The following is a 24,224-nucleotide window of genomic DNA, read 5'->3' on the forward strand; positions in this document are numbered from 1 at the left end:
GCCACTGGCGCTTGCCGCAGCTCGTCGCTTCCGGCTCCTCCCTTTTGTGCGTAAAGCGCGTGGGCCTAGACGCCCGGAGCCAGCGCGGTGAGGACCATGTTGCTTCCGAACATCCTGCTCACCGGTCAGGCTCGCGGCAGGGCGGCGCTGGGTGGCGGGGCAGGCCGAGGGCGTCGAGTGCGGTGGGGCGTCGGACGTCCGAAGGGTGCCGTTCTGTGTTCTGTTTCGAGGCTAGTGGAGGGCCGCGCGGCGTGGCGGTTGTCAGGGCCTCGAAGAGACCGGTTCCTCCGACCGTTGTGGGAGGCGGGGTGGGGGGCGGGGAATGTTGATTGTGTTGGCCCGAGGCTGCTCGGTGAGAGAGGGAGACTTCTTCAGGTTCTTTTTCTGGCACACTGCCGAAATCTTTCGGAATCTGGTTTTTGTTTGTAAAAGTCTGATGGGTTTTTTGTTTTTGTTTTTAATTGGCAGGATTGGTCTTTAGAGTTTTAGCGAGATAATGTAAGTCGCTCTCAGACCCTTAGTGGATCTTTTAATGCTGCTGGAAACGCTTGTCCTTAGGCCTTCCTGGGGCGTATCTCTTTTTCTTTTGTATCTGCCAGTTACGGTTGGACAAAAGGGTTCGAATATGTATGGCGCAGGGTGATTAACTTGCTGTGTACTTTTATTGAATTAGCATCAGAAGCTTTTTTATTGTGAAGTTCCCGGGATGATAGTTGTCTTTCATACTGGTTAAAGTTTTTCCCCATAAATAATTTCTTAATTAAAAAAACTAAAATAAATGATGGTAATTTGAGGTACTTAGTGTTATTTTGGGAGTATCTGTTAACAGTGGCAGGCAGTCTGAGAATTCTTATTAATCCTCCAAGCCCCACTCCTGATAGATCAGATTCACTTGGTGAGATTCCCTTATGCAACAGACTTTGAGTAGTTTTGATTGGTTTTAGTGTATATTCACAAGGAATTGCTAATTAGGATATTTTTCACTTCAGTTGTTAAAAAACTTGAAGAAGGGTAGATAGGTGGCTAATATCTAACAAGTATCTATGGCTTGTCTTACAGGTACACCAGGGGTTGGAAAAACCACGCTAGGCAAAGAACTTGCATCAAGATCAGGACTGAAATACATTAATGTGGGTGATTTAGCTCGAGAAGGTAAGGGATACATTGGTGATGGTTTTAAAAAAGAGACTAGATAATAGAGTATTAATATTATACTCTGAGGGCACAAAAAGCAGAGACAGACCATTAAGGAATTTATGCTCTGTTGGGAACCTGTAGAAAGAGAAAGTAATATAAGTGTAGTACTGTCTTGGGTTGTTCTGACTATTCTGACTATTCTGCCCCATCCTGCCCCACTCTGTTGGCCAATAGTTGTTAGTGGTAATAATTGGGAAGGCTACCATGAAGGGATGGGACATAGAGAGAATGTTTTTGAAATGGGCAAACACATAAAGGTTTGGATGGTCCTAAGCATATCTGTGGAGATGGTGAGTATAGATCTCACTGGAAGGATATTATTTTGAACTCTTAGGACATGACTGTTCTATGGTTTCTTCTTAGCTTTGATTGATAGTTGCATGCCTGCACACAACTGCACATTATTCTAAAGTGATAAATGTTTTTATTTTACCTCGTTTTTTCCCAATTTTTATCACTCCCTTATTTGTCTTCATTTTTTATATATTCTGTAATTTGTATAGGGCAGAAATTTAATAAACTTAAAGGGACCTTAATTAAAATTAAAAAGATTTAACACTTAAAAATTTAAATATATTTTCAAAAATTTAACAGTATTTAAAATTCGTGAAGTTCCTGACAGTTGCTGCTAAAGTAACTATTTCAGATTTGATCTAATGTCCGTATTTTTTTCAAATGATCTAAAGTCTGATCAACGGATATCATGGAGTCTGGCAAGATGGCTTCTCCCAAGAGCATGCCGAAAGATGCACAGATGATGGCACAAATCCTGAAGGATATGGGGATTACAGAATATGAGCCAAGAGTTATAAATCAGATGTTGGAGTTTGCCTTCCGATATGTGACCACAATTCTAGATGATGCAAAAATTTATTCCAGCCATGCTAAGAAAGCTACTGTTGATGCAGATGATGTGCGATTGGCCATCCAGTGTCGTGCTGATCAGTCTTTTACCTCTCCTCCCCCAAGAGATTTTTTATTAGATATTGCAAGGCAAAGAAACCAAACCCCTTTGCCATTAATCAAGCCATATTCAGGCCCCAGGTTGCCACCTGATAGATACTGCTTGACTGCTCCAAACTATAGACTTAAGTCTTTACAAAAAAAGGCATCTACCTCTGCGGGAAGAATAACAGTTCCACGGTTAAGTGTTGGTTCAGTTACTAGCAGACCAAGTACTCCCACTCTTGGCACACCAACCCCACAGACCATGTCTGTGTCAACTAAAGTAGGGACTCCAATGTCCCTCACAGGGCAAAGGTTTACAGTACAGATGCCCACTTCACAGTCCCCAACTGTAAAAGCATCAATTCCTGCAACATCCGCAGTTCAGAATGTTCTGATTAATCCATCATTAATTGGGTCCAAAAACATTCTTATTACCACTAACATGGTGTCATCACAAAATACTGCCAATGAATCATCAAATGCAATGAAAAGAAAACGAGAAGATGATGATGATGACGATGATGATGACGATGATGACTATGATAATTTGTAATCCAGTCTTGATGCTTGTAACATGTATACTTGGTCTTGAATCCATTGTACTAGATTAAACGTGCATGCTGGGTATTTTCAAGTTGTGTTGTAGAAAACTTAAATGCTATTTAATGAGTAAATATAGTTATCCTTTCCGATTGAGATGTTGGGTTTTCTTTAATAGGATTAGTAATGGTTATTCATCAGTCTTTAAGTGTAAAAAATAAAACTGTTTTCATCAGTTTGACTGTTGGTATTTTGGCAATTATGTTTTTAGAAGCAGTTTTCTCACGTGTCACCAACAAGAATAACAGTAACAACAACTTGAGTTGTTCATAAACTAGAGTTTATGGGGCGCCTGGGTGGCTCAGTGGGTTAAGCCGCTGCCTTCGGCTCGGGTCGTGATCTCAGGGTCCTGGTATCGAGTCCCGCATGGGGCTCTGCTCAGCAGGGAGCCTGCTTCCCTTCCCCTCTCTCTGCCTGCCTCTCTGCCTACTTGTGATCTCTCTCTGTCAAATAAAATCTTTAAAAAAAAAAACAAACTAGAGTTTATGAACTCTAGTGTTCATAAACACTAGAGTAGTACTTCTAGTGTCTTAAGATGTTTAGATCACAGCATGATCTCTAGTGTCTAAGTCATTCTTATGGCCCCATTTTCTAAGATTGCTGAAGTGTAACCATGTCTCTTTTTTGTAGAGTCCATTTCATCTGTTTGGATTTCTCTTCTTCAATTACTCAGCTTCTTCCTGGGTCCTTTTTTGCTCTCTTTGGTTTTATTTAAGGACCCTTAATGTGTCTTCCAGGATGTCCCCACTTCAGAACTTAATTTTTTTTCCCATTATCTCTTTTTGCAGGTCAGTTTTGCATATCTTAGCTTTGTCCTATTTTTGATACTGTAAGTCAGTATCATGATCATATTTTTAATCCAGGTTTGGTATTTAAGTATAGTGAATAAAACTTAGGTATTGTTTTACATGACCAGTCTCCCATTTTACACCTACATAAAAAAAATCTTTTTTTTCCTTTGCCTGTTGAACTTTACAGTCTCTGACAAGTGATTTTAGAGTAACATACAGTTGTCAATTTCAGTCTTCCAGTTTATCTTACCGAATTTAATACTTTTTTAAAAAAAGACTTTATTGGGGCGCCTGGGTGACTCAGTGGGTTAAAGCCTCTGCCTTCGGCTCAGGTCATGATCCCAGGGTCCTGGGATCGAGCCCCGCATTGGGCTTTCTGCTCAGCAGGGAGCCTGCTTCCTCCTCTCTCTCTGCCTGCCTCTCTGCCTATTTGTGATCTCTGTCAAATAAATAAAATCTTTAAAAAAAAAAAAGACTTTATTTATTTGACAGATCACAAGTAGGCAGAGAAAACAGAAGGAAGAAGGCTCCCTGCTGAGCAGAGAGCCCATTGTGGGCTCCATCCCAGGACCCTGAGATCATGACCTGAGCCGAAGGCAGAGACTTTAATCTACTGAGTCACCCAGGCACCCCTGAACTTAACACTTCTAAACTTAAAGAAGTTGCTATATAATCTGATTGTGTAGTACTGAGAGGAATAGTAACACTAGACATTTGGTTCCTTTCATACTTGTATTCAACACTATTTTAGCCACTATAACACATCTAAGTGTGTATAGTCCCAAACATCCTTTATATATTTTTTAAAGATTTTATTTATCCATTTGAGAGAATGTGCATGCACAGAGTGGGGGTGGTGGGGAGGACTGGAGAGGGAAAAGGGCTTCCCACTGAACAGGGATCTGGATGGGGGTAGGGGGGCGTTGTTCCTGGGATCCTGGGCTTGAGACTTGAGCCAAAAGCAGATGCTTAACCGACTGAGTCACTCAGGCATCCCTAGGTGATCGTCTTCATAAGGTTTTTCATAATGTACCAGATTGGTTTTTTCCCCCGATGCCATTTGAATATATCTGGACATCTTAACTAGAACATATTCCAAGATTAAATCTTAACTAGAAAATATACAAATATACTGAGACACCTGTCCTCATTTTTCTCAAATAGTTATATATTTTAAGGGATACCATGTAACCATCTATAAAGCAGTGGCTCTCAAATAAGTGTGATTTTGCCTTTCAGGGGACATTTGGCAATTTCTGGAGACTTGATAGTCAAGACTGGGGTGGAGGCCAGGGATTCTGTTGAACATCCCACAATTCACAGAATAGCCCCCCACTCCTATAAAAGAATTATTAAGCTCAAAATGTCAATAGTATTTGAGATTGAGAAACCCTGGTATAAAGAAACAAGACCAAAAAAAAAGCCACCCTGATTTTATTTATTTATTTTTATTTTTAAAGATTTTATTTATTTGACAGAGATCACAAGTAGGCGGGGGGTGGGGGCGGGCTCCCCTCTGAGCAGAGAGCCCAATGCCCGGCTTGATCCCAGGACCCAGGGATCATGACCCGAGCCGAAGGCAGAGGCTTAACCCACTGAGCCATCCAGGCACTCCGCCACCCTGATTTTAAATGAATTTGTCTAAATGGAGTTGACTGCCATTCTAAAATCCTGTTGAAACTAAGAATTCTTAGGTCATGTGGAACCAAGGCAGGAAAAATTAGGTGGGGAAATTTTTTTTTTTTTAGATTTTATTTATTTATTTGACAGACAGAGATCACAAGAGAGGCAGGCAGAGAGAGAGGAGGAAGCAGGCTCCCTGATCCCAGGATTCTGAGATCATGACCTGAACCGAAGGCAGAGGCTTTAACCCATGAGCCACCCAGGCGCCCCTGCCCTTTAAATCTTGATGGTTTGCCTAAAAAATTGATATGGTACTCATTCCATTTTCAAGCCCATTTCCAGTGAATCTCTTACTCTTTGTATCTTTTCCTTCTCTCTCTGTTATGTCCTTTAAAAAAAAAAAAAAGAGGGAGAAGGAATAAACAAGACTTGACCTTTTTTTGACAAAGTCCATCCTCTCTAGTAATAAACTGGTCATAGTTTACCTTCAGCCTTCCCTGCAGCCACTTCCCTAGGTCCCCTTCAGTCTATACTCCGTGCACTTCCTGTTCCTCAGACCCTGGGAATTGACCTCCATGTCTTTATACATGCTATTCCCTTCACCTATAAGTGCTCTTCCTTACCTGCCCTATAAACAACTCTTTAATAAAAGGCCCAACTCAAATGTCACATTTTGGTGCTAACTTTTTAAAGTAGATTTCGTTGTGCTTTTCTCTACATGAAAGGTCAGGTATCAAAATACTCAATCCTAAACCAATTAACTTCTTGGTACTAGTTGCATCACAGACATAAGCTTCTTGTTGGATTGAAGTAAATGTGGTAAATATGTTTCCAGAGTAAGAAATCTGAGGGTCATCTGGCTAGCTCCATGGACAGAGCATGCAACTCTAGATCTCAGGGTTGTGTGAGTTCAGGTCCCATGTTGGGCATGGAATCTACTTAAAACTTAGGGGCACCTGGGTGGCCCAGTCAGTTAAGCATCTGCCTTCGGTTTGGGTCATGATTCCAGGATCCTGGGATTTAGCCCCACGTCAGGCTCCCTGCTCAGTGGGGAGTCCGCTTCCCCTTCTCCTGTGCCTCCCCCATCCCTGCTCGTGGGCTCTCATTCGAGGTCTCTCTCAAATCTTTTTTAAAAACTGTATAAAGTAAGAAATCTGAAAATGTTTTAAGTACTGGCAATAGCATCAAAATAGATAGCATTACAATATTAAATAACAGCTTTCATGTGAGTATATTAATTCTGGGATGGCAGTTAAAATTTAATGATTTTGTAGGTTACAGCTGGAAAGATCTTTTGAGGTAAGGACTTACCATTTAACTGGCCCCACAATTTTTCTTCTCCAACTAACCTATCTTTAAATAAATCATAAAACTTTGTTGAGAAAATTAATTTTCTAAGCTTTTGGTAGTTTAATCAATTCAAGCCTTTTCATCTCTTCTAGATTAGGACCCTATACATATACAACTCTAAATTTGACTTCCAACTGAAACTTTCTAAAGTAGCATACATTAAAAAAAAAAATTACAAGTAGCATAGATTTTTCCCTTTTGGGGGGGAAATCTGAAATGAAGTTTAGAATCCATTTCTTCATTCCTTATGGTACAGGTTATAACCATCAGTCATCTAAAATTCTGCAGTAGCCTTGATTTGGTGTCCCTGCTTCTGGATTTGTTTCCTTTCAACTCATTCTCTACAGAGAAACCAAAATATTTTTAAATATTTGTAATTGATCGTGTCATTTCATGATTTAAATGCTTTAATGATTTTACTTTGCTTTGGGATAAAGTCTAACTCTGCAACTTTTTTTTTTTTTTAAGATTTTATTTATTTATTTGACAGAGAGAGATCACAAGTAGGCAGAGAGGCAGGCAGAGAGAGAGAGGAGGAAGCAGGCTCCCCGCTGAGCAGAGAGCCCGGTGCGGGACTCGATCCCAGGACCCTGAGATCATGACCTGAGCCGAAGGCAGCAGCTTAACCCACTGAGCCACCCAGGCGCCCCTAACTCTGCAACTCTTAAGGCCCTTTTTGATCTGGCCTCAATTTACCTGACCCTTTATCATCTATTTTCCAACTAGTTTAAGAAACTTTCCCTCCCCTGAGTCTTCCCCTCCTAATTCTCTCTGGTTTTGAATACCTTCTCTGTTGAAAATAGTCTTCCCTTGGGGCGCCTGGGTGGCTCAGTGGGTTAAGCCTTTGCCTTCAGCTCAGGTCATGATCTCAGGGTCTTGGCATCAAGCCACAAATCAGGCTCTCTGCTCAGCAGGGAGCCTGCTTCCCTCTTTTTCCCTGCCTCTCTGCCTACTTGTGATCTCTGTCAAATAAATAAATAAAATCTTTAAAAAAAAAAAAAAAAGAGTCTTCCCTACCTTTTCCCTTTGGTAACTGCTCCAAGTCTCCCCTTAAAAGTCACTTCCTCCAGGAAGCCTTCCCTAATATCCCACGTTTATGTTCCTAACATAATAGATGTCCATACTTTTGCTCTTCTAACACCATGAATTATAACATTAAAGTATCAGCCTGATATAATTTCCAGGTTACATGTCTGTCCTCTCTTTTTATTTATAAACTTTTTATTGTAAAATTTTCCCTTTTTGAGGGAAAGACTATGTTTGCCCTCCTAGTCATTTTGCTTACTATTAAATCCTTATTACCCCTACAGACACCTGTAAATGGTATTTGATAATTTTTTTTAAATGAACGTTTGAAAGCTTGGATTACACTCACTGTTCAACTACATTAATGTGATTTTAAAAATCCTGCATCTCAGCATTGCAGTCAACTTTAATTCTAATTTAATATTGCAGTAGTTGTCCTTATTTTCAACAACATATAATTTTAATGATTTCACTAGTCAAGGGTTTAGGAGGTGCTTGGGTGGCTCAGTGGGTTAAAGCCTCTGCCTTCGGCTCAGGTCAGGATCCCAGGGTCCTGGGATCGAGCCCCGCATTGGGCTGCCTGCTCAGCGGGGAGCCTGCTTCCCCTCCCCCCCTCTGTCTGCCTCTCTGCCTACTTGTGATCTCTGTCTGTCAAATAAATAAATAAAATCTTTTAAAAAAAATTCAATTTAGAAGTTAAGTGGTAGAGGAAATCTATCAATGGCATGACATTTTTCTTTTTAAAATTACTTTAAAAATACATTTTAAATTACTATATATGTATGTAATTAATTCAACAGGCATAAAAAGGCTCATTTTAATTTATATCTCTTTAATAGCTGGGAAAGTCCATTTTTTCATGGTATGTTTACTAATTATCTTTTCCATCTTGTGGGAACTCTTATTAAGCTACTTATTTTTATCTTGATTTTAAAGGTCATTATATAATCTACATTTCAGTCCTTTGTCCTACTACAAAAATTTCTCCCAGTCTGTTATTTTTCTGGGTACATTATTTTTCATTGAACAGAGATTGAACTTTTCTTTTTTTGAGATTTAACATTTTATGTGTTTTATTTAGTCATTGTATTCTTTCACAAACTCAAATGAATCATTCCTTTATAGATTAAATTTTCCACTAGTTATCTTTGGAATTAAAAAATTAGCTCTTTAATTCACCTAGTTTATAATATAAAGGATTTAGATTATTTTCTAAATTGCTAACCAGTTTTCCCACTGTCAAGCAGTTTAATTTTTTTAACTAGAGTTTCTGCGGGTTGAGCAATAATTCAGGGAAGCAAAGGCCACACTAAGGTGCTCAAGAGGTAGCTCTTGTGCCCAGCATCTGTCCATATACCCTCCCGGCTCTGTGCCTCCCTCAAGGACTACTCTTTTGTTACTTCAGAACTCCTGCTTGTTATAACCTAATTTCAGCCTTTTCTAAAATAGGTAAGATTTTATTTATTCTAGAGAAAAAAACACATATGTGCCAGCAGAGAGGAGACAATCTGCTGAGCATGGAGCCTGTCATTGTGGGGCTCAATCCCTGCTTCCCACCAAACAGTAGCTTAACCAAAAATAAAATACAGTCCTCTTCCAACAGTCCCACAAATTCTGAAATTATTCATTCTTTTTAGTTGGTTTCAATTTTGATAACTAAAATTGATATCAGATTGACTGCTGTCCAAGTTTCCTTCTAGATAAAATTCTAATTTATTAGTATTGCTCTTCACATTTGGTGTCCATGTGACATCTACTGTGTAGTGCCCTCATCAGTCTCTAAAAGAGTAATTGGTGATGTATTTCCCAAAATATAAAATTAACTGAAGACTACTGAAAGTTACTTAGAAAATACTACTTTTCTTTAATATGCCAATGTAAATCTCTTTTAGGGCAGTTATATGATGGCTATGATGAAGAGTATGAATGCCCCATTTTAGATGAAGATAGAGTAAGTACAATTATTATTTATAAAGTATAAATTTTTATTTATAAAGTATACTTTTTTGGTTTGTGTTGAGAGAGAGAGAGAACACAAGGGGAGGAGTAGGAGCAGAGGGAGAGTGTGAGAGACTCTTAAGCAGGCTTCATGTCCAGCGTGGAGCCTGACACCAGGCTTGATCTCACAAACCTGAGATCATGACCTGAGACAAAATAAAAAATTGGACACATAACCCACTGAGTCACCCAGGTGCCTCTATAAAATACACTTCTTAAAATTTAATAGGAAAGTTGACCTCATTTTTTAAAGAGCATTCTTTTTCTCCCTTTTTCACAGGTAGTTGATGAACTGGAAAGCCAAATGAGTGAAGGTGGAGTTATTGTTGATTACCATGGTTGTGATTTCTTCCCTGAACGCTGGTTTCATATAGTTTTTGTGCTGCAAGCAGATAACAGTGTATTGTACAAAAGACTTGAAACAAGGTAAGAAAGGAAAAACACTGAATTCTTAAAGTATGATATAAATCTTTATTTGGATTCCTGAAATTGGCCAGTACTACCATGAGAAAGGAGTCTATTTGAAAATGTGACGCTTGGTCTCTCGTTATAAACCATGTCTGTGTGGTACTAATGTTCTGATTCCAAAAGAAAAAGATGCTTGTGTAAAACACAGGCAGTAATTTATAACGAGTAAATGAATACTGCAATTGACAGTTTGATTCAGTAAAATATACTATACAGCAACTCTATTTAGTCATGCTCTTTCCTTAATGTAAAACCTTGCTCGGAAAACAGCCAAGCCAAGAACATACTCTGAGAACTGGATGAACATGACCCTCCTTCATTATCCCCTCAACATGAATGGGAGAGTTTATGAAAAACGGACATGATAAATCAACATTTCACCTTTTTTTTTTTAATTTATTTATTGGCGAGACAGAGATCACAAGTAGGCAGACAGAAAGGAGGAAGCAGGCTTCCCGCTGAGCAGAGAGCCTGATGTGGGGCTCGATCCCAGGACCCTGGGATCATGACCTGAGCTGAAGGCAGAGGCTTTAACCCACTGAGCCACCCAGGCGCCCCTTCACCACCTTTAAAATATATATGAGTTGGTCTCTCCACAAGGACATCACACTTAATCCAGTATAACCCAAACAGAAATTTTTATGGAAAATGTTTTTCCACTGTCTTTTGATTCAAGCTGGGAAAGATGGAGGTTATAGAGGGGTTTACAAGGCAATCTCAAGGTTTACAAGCTCTGAAAGTTTGCCCCTAAGTTCAGGTTTAGAATTTGAAGGTCAGACTGACAGTGGTAGTCAGCTTTGACTAACCATCACTGCATGGGATACTTGCAAAATCCTGGCACCAAGGAATATAGTAGCAAATATACAGGGAAGGTTGGAGCTAGACCTAAAACTTTAATTATCTTTCTTTTGGCAGTGAAAAGCCATTAACAGTATTTTAAATGAGAAGTAAGAGAGATCATAATAGTACACATTCCTTTTCTCAAACAAGGCAATTTTAAAAATTTTTATTAAAAATTACTGTTTGGAAAAAAAAAAAATTACTGTTTGGGGGCATGTGGCTGGCTCAGTCAGTACAGCATGCGACTCTTGAACTTGGGGTTGTAAGTTAGAGCTCCAGGTTGGGTGTAGAGATTACTTAAAATCTTAAAAAATAATTACTGTTTTATGTAAATAGGGGAAGACTGACAGGTCTGAAAAAGCTATGAGAGAGCTAGTCTTGTTTTTAGCCACGAAAAAGTTACAATGTAATCACCGTTAAAAAAAACAGCTTTATTTTTTGAGATAAGTTCTTTTTTTTTTTTTTTTTAAGATTTTATTTATTTATTTGACACAGAGAGAGCACAAGTAGACAGAGAGACAGGCAGAGAGAGAGAGAGAGGAAAGCAGGCTCTCCACTCAGCAGAGAGCCCGATGCGGGACTCGATCCCAGGACCCTGAGATCATGACCTGAGCCGAAGGCAGCGGCTTAACCCACTGAGCCACCCAGGCGCCCCTTGAGATAAGTTCTTATTGAGATAAGTTCACATACATAAAATGTATCCATTTGAAGCACACAATTCAGTGGTTTTTAGTATGTTCACAGACTTGTGCATCCATTACTACAACCAATTTTATTTTTTATTTTTTTAAAAGATTTATTTTATTTATTTATTTGACAGAGAGAGATCACAAGTAGGCAGAGAGGCAGGCAAAGAGAGAGGGGGAAGCAGGCTCCCTGCTGAGCCAATAGCCCGTTGCGGGACTCGATCCCATGACCCTGAGATCATGACCTGAGCTGAAGGCAGAGGCTTAACCCACTGAGCCACCCTGGCACCCCACGACAACCAATTTTAGAAAATGCTCATTGTTCCCCTCCTCCCAAAAAACCCATACCCATTAGCAGTCACTCTGCATATATCCCCAGTCCCTCAGTCCTAGGCAACTGGTAATTTACCTTCTGTCTCTGTGGACCTGCCTATTCTGGAAGTTTTATATAAATGAAATCAATATGTGGTCTTTTATGGCTTCTTTTATTTAGCATAATGTTTCAGGGTTCATCTGTGTTGCAGCACATATCAGTACTTCATTTATTGTTTTAATCAAATACTATTCCATTGTATGGATATACCATATTTTATTTATCCATTTATCAGATTATAGATGTTTTGGTTTTTTCCATTTTTGGCTATTATAAATTATTCTGCTATGAACATCTATGCCTATGGTTTTGTGTGGACATTATACATTCTTTTATCTTGGATATGGAATTTTAAGAATGGGACTGCTGGGTGATATGGTAACACGTTTAACATTTTGAGGAACTCTTAGACTATTTTCCAAAGTGGCTGCACCAGTTTACCTTCCCAAGAGCAAGGTATGAAGGCTTTAGTATTTCCACATCCTTGCGAACACTGGTTATCTGTCTTTTTTATTGTAGCCTACCCAGTGGATATAAAGTAGTATCTCATTGTGGTTTTGATTTGCATTTCCTTGATCATTAATGATGTTGAGCCTTTTCTCATATGCTTACTGTGCATTTGTATGTCTTCTTGGGAGAAAGAGCTCTTCAGATTCTTTGCCCAATTTTTTATTGGGTTCTTTTTAATTAAGAAGAGTTTTTGTGTATTTCAGATGCAAATCTCTTACCAGATACATGATGTGCAAAAATTTTCTCCAGTTCTGTTGGTTATATTCTCATAAAGCTAATCAACTTTTAAGTAGTTCAATTTAATCTTGTTACAAGGTTGAAATAATTTGAATTTGAATATTTGCTTTATCTTTTTCATTAGCTAATTAGCTGGCTAATTTACATATCTTCCTAAAGATTATGTAAGTTAATTTTTTTTATGTAAGTTAATTTTTTTAAATTTTTTGGAATTGAGAAAAGAGAAATAGATCTATATGTATAATCAAGTACCCAATTAGGATATAGTATTCCCATCATAAGTATTCCACTCTTGGGGGGGGGGTCCTTTTTTAATTTAAATTCAATTAACATATAGTATATTATTAGTTTCAGAGGTAGAGTTCAGTGATTCATTAGCTCCAAAGAACTCCCAGTGCTTATTCCATCAAGTGCCCCCCCCATCACCCAGCTACACCATCCCCCTACCTACCTCCCCTCCAGCAACCTGCAGTTTGTTTTCTTTGCTTAAGAATCTCTTACGGTTTGTCTCCCTCTCTGAGTTCATACTGTTTTATTTTTCCCAGGTTTGTTTCTTTTACTAACTAGAATCATGACGTATGTATTGTTCTTTGTTGCGCTCGTTGGCGATGTTCTCAGGCTAGCACACTCATTTTATCCATTATATATTCCACAGAATTAGTGTCACTGTTTGGGTTGCCTCATTCTGCTGTTATAATTATGCCCGTTTTTGTGCACAAATGAGCACAAGGGCTGGAATTTGAGGGAAAGAATGCCAGTTTGAGCCCTTGGCAATGTGAGGTGAAGGCACGTTGACTTGGCACTGAGCAGGTGGCAGGCCGTGCACGCCAACTCGGGTGTGGCTGGACTGTGAATTTAGGACCCACAGGCCAATGGCATCCTGTGTGACAGGGATGTGGCTGGTTTTGCTTTTAACTTTAGTTTTTCTGGGAAACTCTGTCTTTCCTTCTATTCTAAATGAAAGCCTTGCTAGATACAGTATTCTTGTCTGTAGATTCTTCCTTTTAGCCATTGGAATTTATTATGCCACTTTCTTCTGGCCTGCAGAGATTCTGCTGAAAAACCCAGTGATAGCCGTATGAGGTTTCTCTTGTATGTCACTGCTTTCCTTTCTCTTGCTGCTTCTAAAATTCTCTCTTTATCACTACTTTTGGCTATCTTATTTACTTTGTGTCTTGGTGCAGACCTTTTTGGGTTGGTTTTGTTGGGAGCTCTCTGTGCCTCCTGGATCTGGATTTCTTTCCTCCCCCAGGTTCAGGAAGTTTTTTTAGCTATTATTTCTTTGGACAAATCTTCTGCCCCCTTTTCTTGCTCTTCTCCTGGGATCCCTGTCATGTGACTGATACGCTTGACAGTGTTGCTGAGTTTCCTGGGTCTGTTCTCATTTTGCATATTTTTTTCCCCTCTGATCTGCTCAGCATGATTACTTTCCATGACTCTGTCCTCCAGGTTGCTGGTCCTTTCTTCTACTTCCTGTTTGCTGTTTATTCCAGGTGGTCTATTTTTATTTCCATTTAGTGAGTCCAATAGCTCTAATTGGTTCTTTTCTACATCTGCTGTTTCTTGGCGGGTGTGGGGGGTTCTCATGGAGGTTCTGCACTCCTTTCTCAATTCTAGCAAGCATCTTTATGAGCATTACTTTAAATTCGCTATCAAACATATTACTCATCTCCATTTTGTTTAGGTCTCTGGCTGTGATTTTGTTCCGCTCTTTCACTTGGGACATATTCTTCTGTCTCTTGCTAATTCTATTGCTGTGTCTGTTTTTCTGTGTTAGGAAAGTCAGCTGTGTCTCCCGCACTTGAAAGTAGAGGCTTTATGAAGAAGAGGTCCCACAGTGCAGCGTCTCCTGTTCCCTAGAACCTGGCACTTCAGGGGTGTTTCCAATCTGTGTTGCTAAAGGGGTGTCCTGCCTTTCTGGTGGAGCTGTGTTTGCCCTCAGTCCAGCCTGTGATGGCTCTCTGCCTGTTATGGGCAGAGTTTGTTCCTAGTGGTGTTAGTGGGCTAGGCTAGTTGGGAGTTGCTTTGAGCTTGCGCTGAGTCAGACCAGGTGTTTACTGGAGATGAAGGAGCAACAAACTGCAGGCATTTTCCCTGTGTTGTCCCCTCGGAATCTTTTGGTGGTTGGGGGGGCCTATAGTCAAGACCAGCTGCCTACCCCCAGCCCACTGCTGGAGTCACAGTCAGACTGGTGTGTGGTTCTCCTCCCCTTCCCTGGAGCAGGACTCTGTCTGGAGTGGTGCTGGCCTCGTCTGGGCTGTGCACACTGACAGGCGTGTGGCAGCGCCTTGATGGGATCTGGCCAAGAGCGATCGGAGAGGGTGGATCTGCTTCACTGTGGTCTCTTGTCTATGTCAGTCCACGGAGAGTCTGTTCCACCAGCTTTCCAGTTGCTTTCTGGGTTATTAATGCCGATTTAGGTGCTGTCTAGACCACCACGCAGCAAGAGGTGATCCCAGGATCCTCCTACTCTGCCATCTTCCTAGCAACCTCTCATAAGTATTCTATTTTTTTCTTTGTAATGATTTTATTTATTTATTTGAGAGAGAGAGTATGAGAAGGGGGAGGGTCAGAGGGAGAAGCAGACTCCCTGCCAAGCAGGGAGCCCAATGCGGGACTCGATCCCGGGACTCCAGGATCATGACCTGAGCTGAAGGCAGTCGCTTAACCAACTGAGCCACCCAAGCACCCAAGTATTCCATTTTTTTATAAAGATTTTACTTTTCAGTAATCTCTGCATCCAATGTGGGGCTCAAATTTATAACACTGAGATCAAGAATCCCATGCTCTGGGGTGTCTGGGTGGCTCAGTCATTGAGCATCTGCCTTTGGCTTGGGTCATGATCCCAGGGTTCTGGGATCGAGTCCCACATCAGGCTTCCTGCTCAGCGGGAGGCCTGCTTCTCCCTCTCCCACCCTCCCTGCTTGTGTTCCCTCTCTCATTGTGTCTCTGTCAAATAAATAAAATCTTAAAAAAAAAAAAAAAAATCACATGCTCCACCAACTGAGCCAGCCAGGCCCCCCCATGAGTATTTCATTTTTATATGCCATCTAGTTATTTTATCTGTCTATATCTTAGATCCTCTAATGCTTTTAAAAAATTTTTTTAATTTTTTAAAGATTTCATTTATTTATTTGACAGAAAGAGAGAGAGATCACAAGAAGGCAGAGAGGCAGGCAGAGAGAAAGAGGGGGGAAGCAGACTCCCCACCGAGCAGAGAGCCCTATGCAGGGCTCGATCCTAGGACCCTGAGATCATGACCTGAGCTAAAGGCAGAGGCCCAACCCACTGAGCCACCCAGGCACCCCTCTCTAATGCTTTTTCAATCTAGGACCACAGCTATAACCTTATTTATCTCATAACTCAATATCTGGCTTGAGGTAGGTAGATATGTTTGCTAATTGAGTGGATGACAAACTGTGTGGAGAAAATTAAGATAATCCTAAACACTGAACCTTTGTTTAACCCTCTTGTCAAAAAAGTCTCTCATAGAGTCAATTATCATATGGTTTCACTTATTTGTGGAGCATAACAAATACCATGGAGGACAAGGGGAGTTAGAGAGGAGAAGGGAGTTGGGGGAAATTGGAAGGGGAGGTGAACCATGAGAGACTATGGACTCTGAAAAACAATCTGAGGGGTTTGATGCGGCAGGGTGTGGGAGGTTGGGGGAACCAGGTGGTGGGTATTAGAGAGGGCACGGATTGCATGGAGCACTGGGTGTGGTGCAAAAACAATGACTGTTATGCTGAAAAAAAAAAAAAAAAGTCTCTCATATTACAAGTGCCAATCTAATTTTCTTGAGGTAAACAGGCTACAAGAAATATTTTTGCATGATTTTTCATGTTTTTAAAAGTGTCCAGTTTCTAGTGTGTTTTTAAAATTCCAGTTAAGGTATTTTAGTTTGCTTTTTGTTTTATCTTCTCATTGTCTTCTAGGGGTTATAATGAAAAGAAACTAAAAGACAATATTCAGTGTGAAATTTTTCAAGTTCTTTATGAAGAAGCATTAGCATCCTACAAGGAAGAAATAGTACATCAACTGCCCAGCAATAAACCAGAAGATCTAGAAGATAATATCAATCAGATATTGAAGTGGATTGAGCAGTGGATCAAGGATCATAGCTCCTGACTTACAAGACTGGCCACTTTACAACCACTCTTGTTATATCCCTGCCATAATGAATAAATTGTCCAATTATCAGTAAAACTTCTTTATTAAGATTGTGCTGCAGGACTAGTAGATGGATAATCTAAAGGTTTATGTTTGGGCTTTTTTCTTCCATGAGAAATCAAAACATTCTCAAGTATAGTATATATAATATCATTAAGAATTTAGAGTAAAAACTGTCATCTTAAATGCTTCACCTGCTAAAGAATAAATAAATCTGACCAAAGGGGTGGCTATCTTCTAAGCTGATTGCAAAAGAAAATGAAGATGATCCCTTAAAATAAAAATTAAGACTAAGGATAAAACATCAGAGTTTTTCATTTTTATTTCTTAAATTAAAAAAACAGAAACACGATTAAGTGGTAATAAAATCAAAAGGTACAAAAGAGTATTCTGGAAAGGTAGGTTTCCCTTCCACGCTGCCCCTATTCTTCAGCCACCCAGATGCCCTCCCTTTAGAAAGTAGTATCAAGAGTCAGAATTCTATCTTAGCAAGCTCTAACTCATTAAGTTACGTTGCTTAATATACGTGGAACTTTGCACATGAGCAAGTTTATCTGTAAATTCCTGTATAAATTATATGCAACCATAACATTTAGTAGATTCATTTTAATAACCATATATTGTCTATTATATAAGATTATTATATATGTGCAAGACTCCACCCAAATAACTGGTGGGAAATGCCTCCCAAGATAAGTTCTTCAGCTCCAGACAATCATAACCTAGAATATACATGGAAGATATACACAAAAATGGACGCTTTAGACAAATCAGTTAGATTGTGGCAAGTGCCTTACTAGAAATTCTAACATAATGAGAGAACAAAAGAGAAAACTCTCTTCCTACTATGAATATCAGAAAAGGATAGAATATTAGAAAAGGGTGAATATCAGAAAATTATATAGGATGCAGGGCTTTGAAGAATGGATATAGAAGCAGAGAAGAGTAGAAAAGTGCTATCCAGTATTACCTGGATCAAATCATAAAATAAGCATAATTACTTCATAGGGCTATTGTAAGGATTAAATGATATTTGAACTTAGTACCATATATGTGTGTGTTTCTACTTTTTTTTTTTAAAGATTTTATTTATTTATTTGACAGAGAGAGATCACAAATAGTCAGAGAGGCAGGCAGGGTGTGAGAGGCAGGCTCCCTACTGAGCAGAGAGCCCGATGGAGGGCTCAATCCCAGGACCCTGAGATCCTGACCTGAGCCGAAGGCAGAGGCTTAACCCACTGAGCGACCCAGGAGCCTCAAGTGTGTTACTACTTTTAGTAATTCTAATGACTATTTTGAAAAGACAGTATTCTTTTCATTACTGGGATTCACTAAATTATCAAATGATTGCTAATTATCTTAACACTAAAATTGACTCATCATAAAGATTTTCCTTCAACAGAAGGGAAATGGTGATCCAATAGGGAGCCTAATATGCAGCTATACACCTTTTGGGAATTTTGTAAATATACTTACGAATTTCAGTCCTAGGTATTCATGTGAAACTGGTAACAATTCTTTAACATCTTACAGTTATTTGAAGACGGTCTTAGGGACGCCTGGGTGGCCTCAGTTACGCATCTGCCTTCAGCTCTGGTCATGATCCCAGGATCCTGGGATCAGTCCTGTGTCATGCTCCTTGTTCAGCGGGAAGCAACCCTTCTCCCTCTCCCTCTCCCCCTGCTTGTGCTCTCTCTCTCCTTCTCTCAAATAAATAAGTATAATCTTTTTAAAAAATGAAAACAGTCTTAGAAATAGCCCTATTTACTCTTTGGTTTTATTCAAACCTAATTGTTAACTTTTTTTTTAATTAAATAAATTAATTTAAAACAAACTTAAGGGGGGAGTGCCTGCGTGACTCAGTCAGTTAAGCAGCTGCCTTTGGCTCAGATCATGATCTCAGGGTCCTGTGATGGAGCCCACATCCAGCTTCCAGCTTAGTGGGGAGTCTGCTTCTCCCTTACCCTTTCCCTCTGTCCCTCTCTTCCACTTGTGCACCCTCAAATCTCTCTCAGATAAATAAAATCTTAAAAAGAAAAAGAGAGATAAAAAGTGTACCAAGTTTTGGGGCGCCTGGGTGGCTCAGTGGTTTAAGCCTCTGTCCTGGGCTCAGGTCATGATCTCAGAGTCCTGGATCGAGCCCCGCATCAGGCTCTCTGCTCAGTGGGGAGTCTGCTTCCCCCTCTCTCTGCCTGCCTCTCTGCCTACTTGTGGTGTCTCTCTCTCTCTCTCTCTCTGTGTCAAATAAATAAATAAAATCTTTAAAAAAAAAGTGTACCAAGTTTTTATTCATTTTATTTTCTATAAATGAGACTTTTTAAAAAAAGATTGATTGATTGATTGATTGATTTGACAGAGACACAGCAAGAGAGGAAACACAAGCAGGGGGAGCAGAAGAGGAGAAGCAGTCCTCCCCCTGAGCAAGGAGCCTGATACGGGGCTTGATCGAAGGACGCTGGGATCACAATCTGACCTGAAGGCAGATGCTTAACAAGTGAGCCACCCAGGCGGCCCTAAATGAGACTTTTTTTTTTTTAAGATTTTATTTATTTATTTGACACAGAAAGAGAGAGAGCACAAGCAGGCAGACAGGCAGGCAGGGGGGGGGGAGCAGGCTCCCTGCTGAGCAGAGAGCCTGACTCGGGGCTCCATCTTAGACAATGACCTGAGCCGAAAGCAGAGGCTTAAACCCAGGCACCCCTAAATGAGACTTCTTAATAAGATTTACTTAGTTCCTTAGGAGTGCTTAATAACCTTAGATGTATGCATAACCACTGATTGTTTTCCTTCTGCCCACCCTGATTAGTATATATATTCTTTTTTTTTTTTAAAGATTTTTTTATTTATTTGTTAGAAAGAGAGATACAGAGCGCAAGCACAGGCAGACAGAGTGGTAGGCTAGAGGCAGAGGGAGAAGCAGGCTCCCTGCCGAGCAAGGAGCCCGATGCGGGACTCGATCCCAGGACGCTGGGATCATGACCTGAGCCGAAGGCAGCCGCTTGACCAACTGAGCCACCCAGGCGTCCCAAGTATATATATTCTTGTATGGGTTTTGAAAAAGGGGTTTGGCCTCACGTCATCTATTTCTTCTTACCGCTAATCTCTGGCCAACATTTAGATTTGTTGGTTTTGTTTTTTTTTTTTTTAAGATTTATTTATTTATTTGACAGAGAGAGATCACAAGTAGACAGAGAGGCAGGCAGAGAGAGAGAGAGAGAGAGAGAGGGAAGCAGGCTCCCTGCCGAGCAGAGAGCCCGATGCGGGACTCGATCCCAGGACTCTGAGATCATGACCTGAGCCGAAGGCAGCAGCTCAACCCACTGAGCCACCCAGGTGCCCAAATTTGTTGGTTTTTAACAAAAAGTGATAGGGGTCAAAACTGCAAAGAAGCATTTAACCTTTCCTATGGAGTGGGGAGAGTCCAAGATAAAAAAAAAAAAAGAAAAAAACCCCACACAGTCTTAGTAACTCTAACTGCTGTATCTGTGAAAAACAATATCATGAAAATTATTTATCTAACCTCGGCTTTTATTTAAAATGTAGTTCCCTGGGGTGCCTGGGTGGCTCAGTTGTTAAGGGTCTGCCTTCGGCTCAGGCCATGATTCTAGGGTCCTGGAATGGTCCAGGTGCCCCAATATAGCAATTTTTGATGGAGGTGCAAAATGCAAATCAATGGGGAAAATAATTTTTTAACAAATGATGGATGCGCATATCAAAAAGTGAACCTCGGGGCGCCTGGGTGGCTCAGTGGGTTAAAGCCTCTGCCTTCAGCTCAGGTCATGATCTCAGGGTCGTGGGATCGAGTCCTGCAACGGGCTCTTGGCTCAGCAGGGAGCCTGCTTCCTCCTCCTTTTCCTCCTGCCTCTCTGCCTACTTGTGACCTGTCTGTCAAATACATAAATAAATAAATAAGACAGCAACTTTCAAACTGATATATCTCCCTCTCTCTCTCTGTCAAATAAATAAAGACTTAAAAGGTAATTTTTTAAAAAAGTGAACCTCAAACGTAAACACATACCATATTAATGCAAAATGTTTCAGAGAGCTAAATGTAAAACCTAAAATATGTAAAACTTCCAGATGAAAACGAAGTAGAAAATTTTAGTGCTCTTTGATTAGGCAAAGATTTCTCTGCTAGAACACAAAAAACACAAGCCGAAGAAAAAATCGATACGTGTGACTTCATTAAAATTTGACTTCACGAAAATTTAAAGCTCTCCCTCTCTTCAAAAGACATCATCAGTGGGGCGCCTGGGTGGCTCAGTAGGTTAAATCCTCTGCCTTTGGCTCCGGTCATGATCCCAGGGTCCTGGGATCAAGCCCCGCATCGGGCTCTCTGCTCAGCAGGGAGCCTGCTTCTTCCTCTCTCTACCTGCCCCTCTGCCTACTTGCGATCTCTGTCTGTAAAATAAATAAATAAAATCTTTAAAAAAAAAAAAAAAAGACACCATCAAGGGACACCGGCCTGGCTCAGTTGGTAGGGCATGCAACTCTTGATCTCAGGATCATGAGTTCGAGCCCCTCAATGGGTATGGAGTCTACTTTAAAAAAAAAAAAAAAAAGACACTGTTAAAAGCAGAAGCCAACGATTGGGAGAAATGTAAAACAAATATATGAAACAGATTTGTCTTTAAAATATACAAGGTAGGGGCGCTTGGGTGGCTCAGTGGTTTAAGCTGCTGCCTTTGGCTCAGGTCATGATCTCAGGGTCCTGGGATCAAGTCCTGCATCGGGCTCTCTGCTCAGCAGGGAGCCTGCTTCCCTCACTCTCTCTGCCTACTTGTCTGCCTACTTGTGATCTCTGTCAAATAAATAAATAAAACCTTAAAAAAATATATGTAAAATATACAAGGTAAATGGGGCACCTGTGTGGCTCAGTGGGTGAAACCTCAGATCATGATCTCAGGGTCCTGGGATTGAGCCATGCATTGGGCTCTCTGCTCAGCATGGAGCCTGCTTCCCCTTCTCTCTCTGCCTGCTTCTCTGCCTACTTGTGATACCTCTCTCTCTCTCTGTGTCAAATAAATAAAATCTTTTAAAAAAATGAAATGAAATATACAAGGTACTCTCCATTCGGTGGCAGCCACTGAGCAGACCAGTCATCACTCACTCACACACCTCACCTCATTCCCCTTCCTCTGCAACCATGTTTGAGAAACCTGATAAGATTGAGAAATCTGGTAAGTCGAAATTGAAGAAGACAGAAACACAAGAGAAAAATCCACTGCCTTCAAAAGAAATGAATGAACAGGAGAAGAAAGCAGATGAATCATAACGAGGCATGCAATGCCAATATGCACTGCAATTCCACAAGCATTGCTTTCTTATTTTACTTCTTTTAGCTGTTTAACTTTGTAAGAGGCAAAGACGTTGGATCAAGCTTAAATGACTGTGCTGCTCCTTTTCACATCAAAGATCAGAGAACTACTGACAATGAAAGCATCTGCCTCTCCCATCTGCCTGTCTGGCTGGCAGGGAAGGAAAAGAACTTGCATGTTGGTGAAAAACACAAATCAAAACCATAGTGAGATACCACCTCACACCAGTCAGAATGGCTAAATTAACCAGTCAGGAAACGACAGGTGTTGAAGAGGATGTGGAGAAAGGGGAGCCCTCCTACATTTTTGGTGGGAATGGAAGCTTGTACAGCCACTCTGGAAAACAGTATGTAGGTTCCTCAAAAAGTTGAAAATAGAGCTACCCTGACCCAGCAACTGCATTATTGGGTATTTACCCCAAAGATACAAATGTAGTGAACTGAAGGGGTACCTGAACCCCAATATTTATAGCAGCAATGTCCACAACAGCCAAACTATGGAAAGAACTTAGATGTCCATCAGCAGATGAATGGATAAAGAAGATGTGGTATATATACACGATGGAATACTATGTAGCCATAAAAAAAAAACAACGAAATTTTGCCATTTGCAACGATGTGGATAGAACTAGAGGGTATTACGCTGAGCAAAATAAGTCAATCAGAGAAAGACAATTATCATATGACCTAACTGATATCAGGAATTTGGGAAACAAAACAGAGGATCATAGGGGAAGGGAGGGAGAAATGAAATAAGATGAAACCAGAGGGGCGCCTGGGTGGCTCAGCGGGTTGAGCCGCTGCCTTCGGCTCAGGTCATGAACTCGGAGTTCTGGGATCGAGCCCCACATCCGGCTCTCTGCTTGGCAGGGAGCCTGCTTCCTCCTCTCTCTCTGCCTGCCTCTCTGCCTGCTTGTGATCTCTCTCAATAAATCTCTCTCAAATAAATCAATAAAATCTTTTAAAAAAAAAAAAAAAAGATGAAACCAGAGATGGAGACATACCATAAGACACTGTTAATCTCAGGACTCAGAGGGTTGCTGGAGTGGAAAGGGGTGGAGGGATGGGGTGGCTGGGTGATGGATATTGGGGAGGGTATGTGCTATGGTGAGTGCTGTGAATTGTATAAGACTGATGAGTCACAGATCTGTATCCCTGAAAGAAATAACACATTATATGTTAATAAATAAATAAATAAAATATACAAGGTATTCTCAAAGCAGTAAGAAAATTAAAAACTTGATATAAAATATCAACACAATTAGCAAACCTTTATCTAGAAAAAGAAAAAAGAAAAAAAGACACAAATTACTACAATCAAGAATGAAAAAGGTGGTATTACTACAGATTTAACAAATCAGATTATAAAGGAATACTATGAACGTCTATATGCCAACAAAATCATTCAGATGAAATGTGCAAATTCCTAGAACTTCACAAGTATTGAAACTTACTCAAGAAGAAACACAAAATATGAATAGACCTATAACAAGTAAAGAGAATGAATTAGTTTTTTAATTTTCCCCATACAAAAGCCCAGGCCCAGATGGCTTCACTGGTGAATTTTATTAAATATTTAAGTAAAAGTTAACAGCAATTCTTCACAAACTCTTCCAATAAGTAGAAGAGGAAGATGTGAGGCCAGTATTACCCTGATACACAACCAAAGAATCACAAGCATAAAAAAAACTACAGACAAATACTTTTCACAAAAACAGATGCAAAAATCCTCAATTAATACAACATGTCAACAGAATAAAGGACAAAACTACATGGTTGCAAAAACAGATGCAGAAAAACGATTTCACGAAATCCAACATCCCTGAAACAAGTATTATGCTGTATGTTAATTGTAATTTAAATAAAAAACTTGGATAGAAAAAAATACAACATCCTTTCTTTTTCTTTTTTTTTTTTTTTTAAAGGCAGGCAGAGAGGCAGGCAAAGAGAGAGGGGGAAGCAGGCTCCCCGCTGAGCAGAGAGCCTGATGCGGGCTCAATCCCAGGACCCTGAGATCATAACCCAGACCAAAGGCAGAGGTCTGACCCACTGAGCCACCCAAGCACCCCTATCCTTTTTTGATATAA

General features: G+C 40.3%; 2 protein-coding genes across 3 annotated transcripts; both read left to right on the forward strand.

Moving 5' to 3' along the window:
* Positions 1-27: 27 nt before the first annotated feature.
* Positions 28-17,122, forward strand: AK6 (adenylate kinase 6). Of its 2 annotated transcripts, none has more exons than XM_032336060.1 (5): positions 28-124; positions 1,060-1,152; positions 9,428-9,486; positions 9,814-9,959; positions 16,586-17,122. In XM_032336060.1, exons 1-5 carry the CDS (start codon positions 97-99, stop codon positions 16,776-16,778), a joined length of 519 nt encoding a protein of 172 aa, XP_032191951.1. In that variant the 5' UTR covers positions 28-96; the 3' UTR covers positions 16,779-17,122. The 2 variants fall into 2 exon arrangements, with proteins under 2 accessions (XP_032191951.1, XP_032191950.1); XM_032336059.1 differs by having other exon boundaries at positions 82-205.
* TAF9 (TATA-box binding protein associated factor 9) lies at positions 1,060-2,841 on the forward strand. Its single transcript, XM_032336058.1, has 2 exons — positions 1,060-1,152; positions 1,884-2,841. The coding sequence occupies exon 2, from the start codon at positions 1,901-1,903 to the stop codon at positions 2,696-2,698; it is 798 nt and encodes a 265-aa protein (XP_032191949.1). The 5' UTR covers positions 1,060-1,152; positions 1,884-1,900; the 3' UTR covers positions 2,699-2,841.
* Positions 17,123-24,224: the final 7,102 nt, after the last annotated feature.

This window comes from Mustela erminea, chromosome 3 (genome assembly GCF_009829155.1).
Source record: "Mustela erminea isolate mMusErm1 chromosome 3, mMusErm1.Pri, whole genome shotgun sequence".
Classification (NCBI taxonomy): domain Eukaryota; kingdom Metazoa; phylum Chordata; class Mammalia; order Carnivora; family Mustelidae; genus Mustela; species Mustela erminea.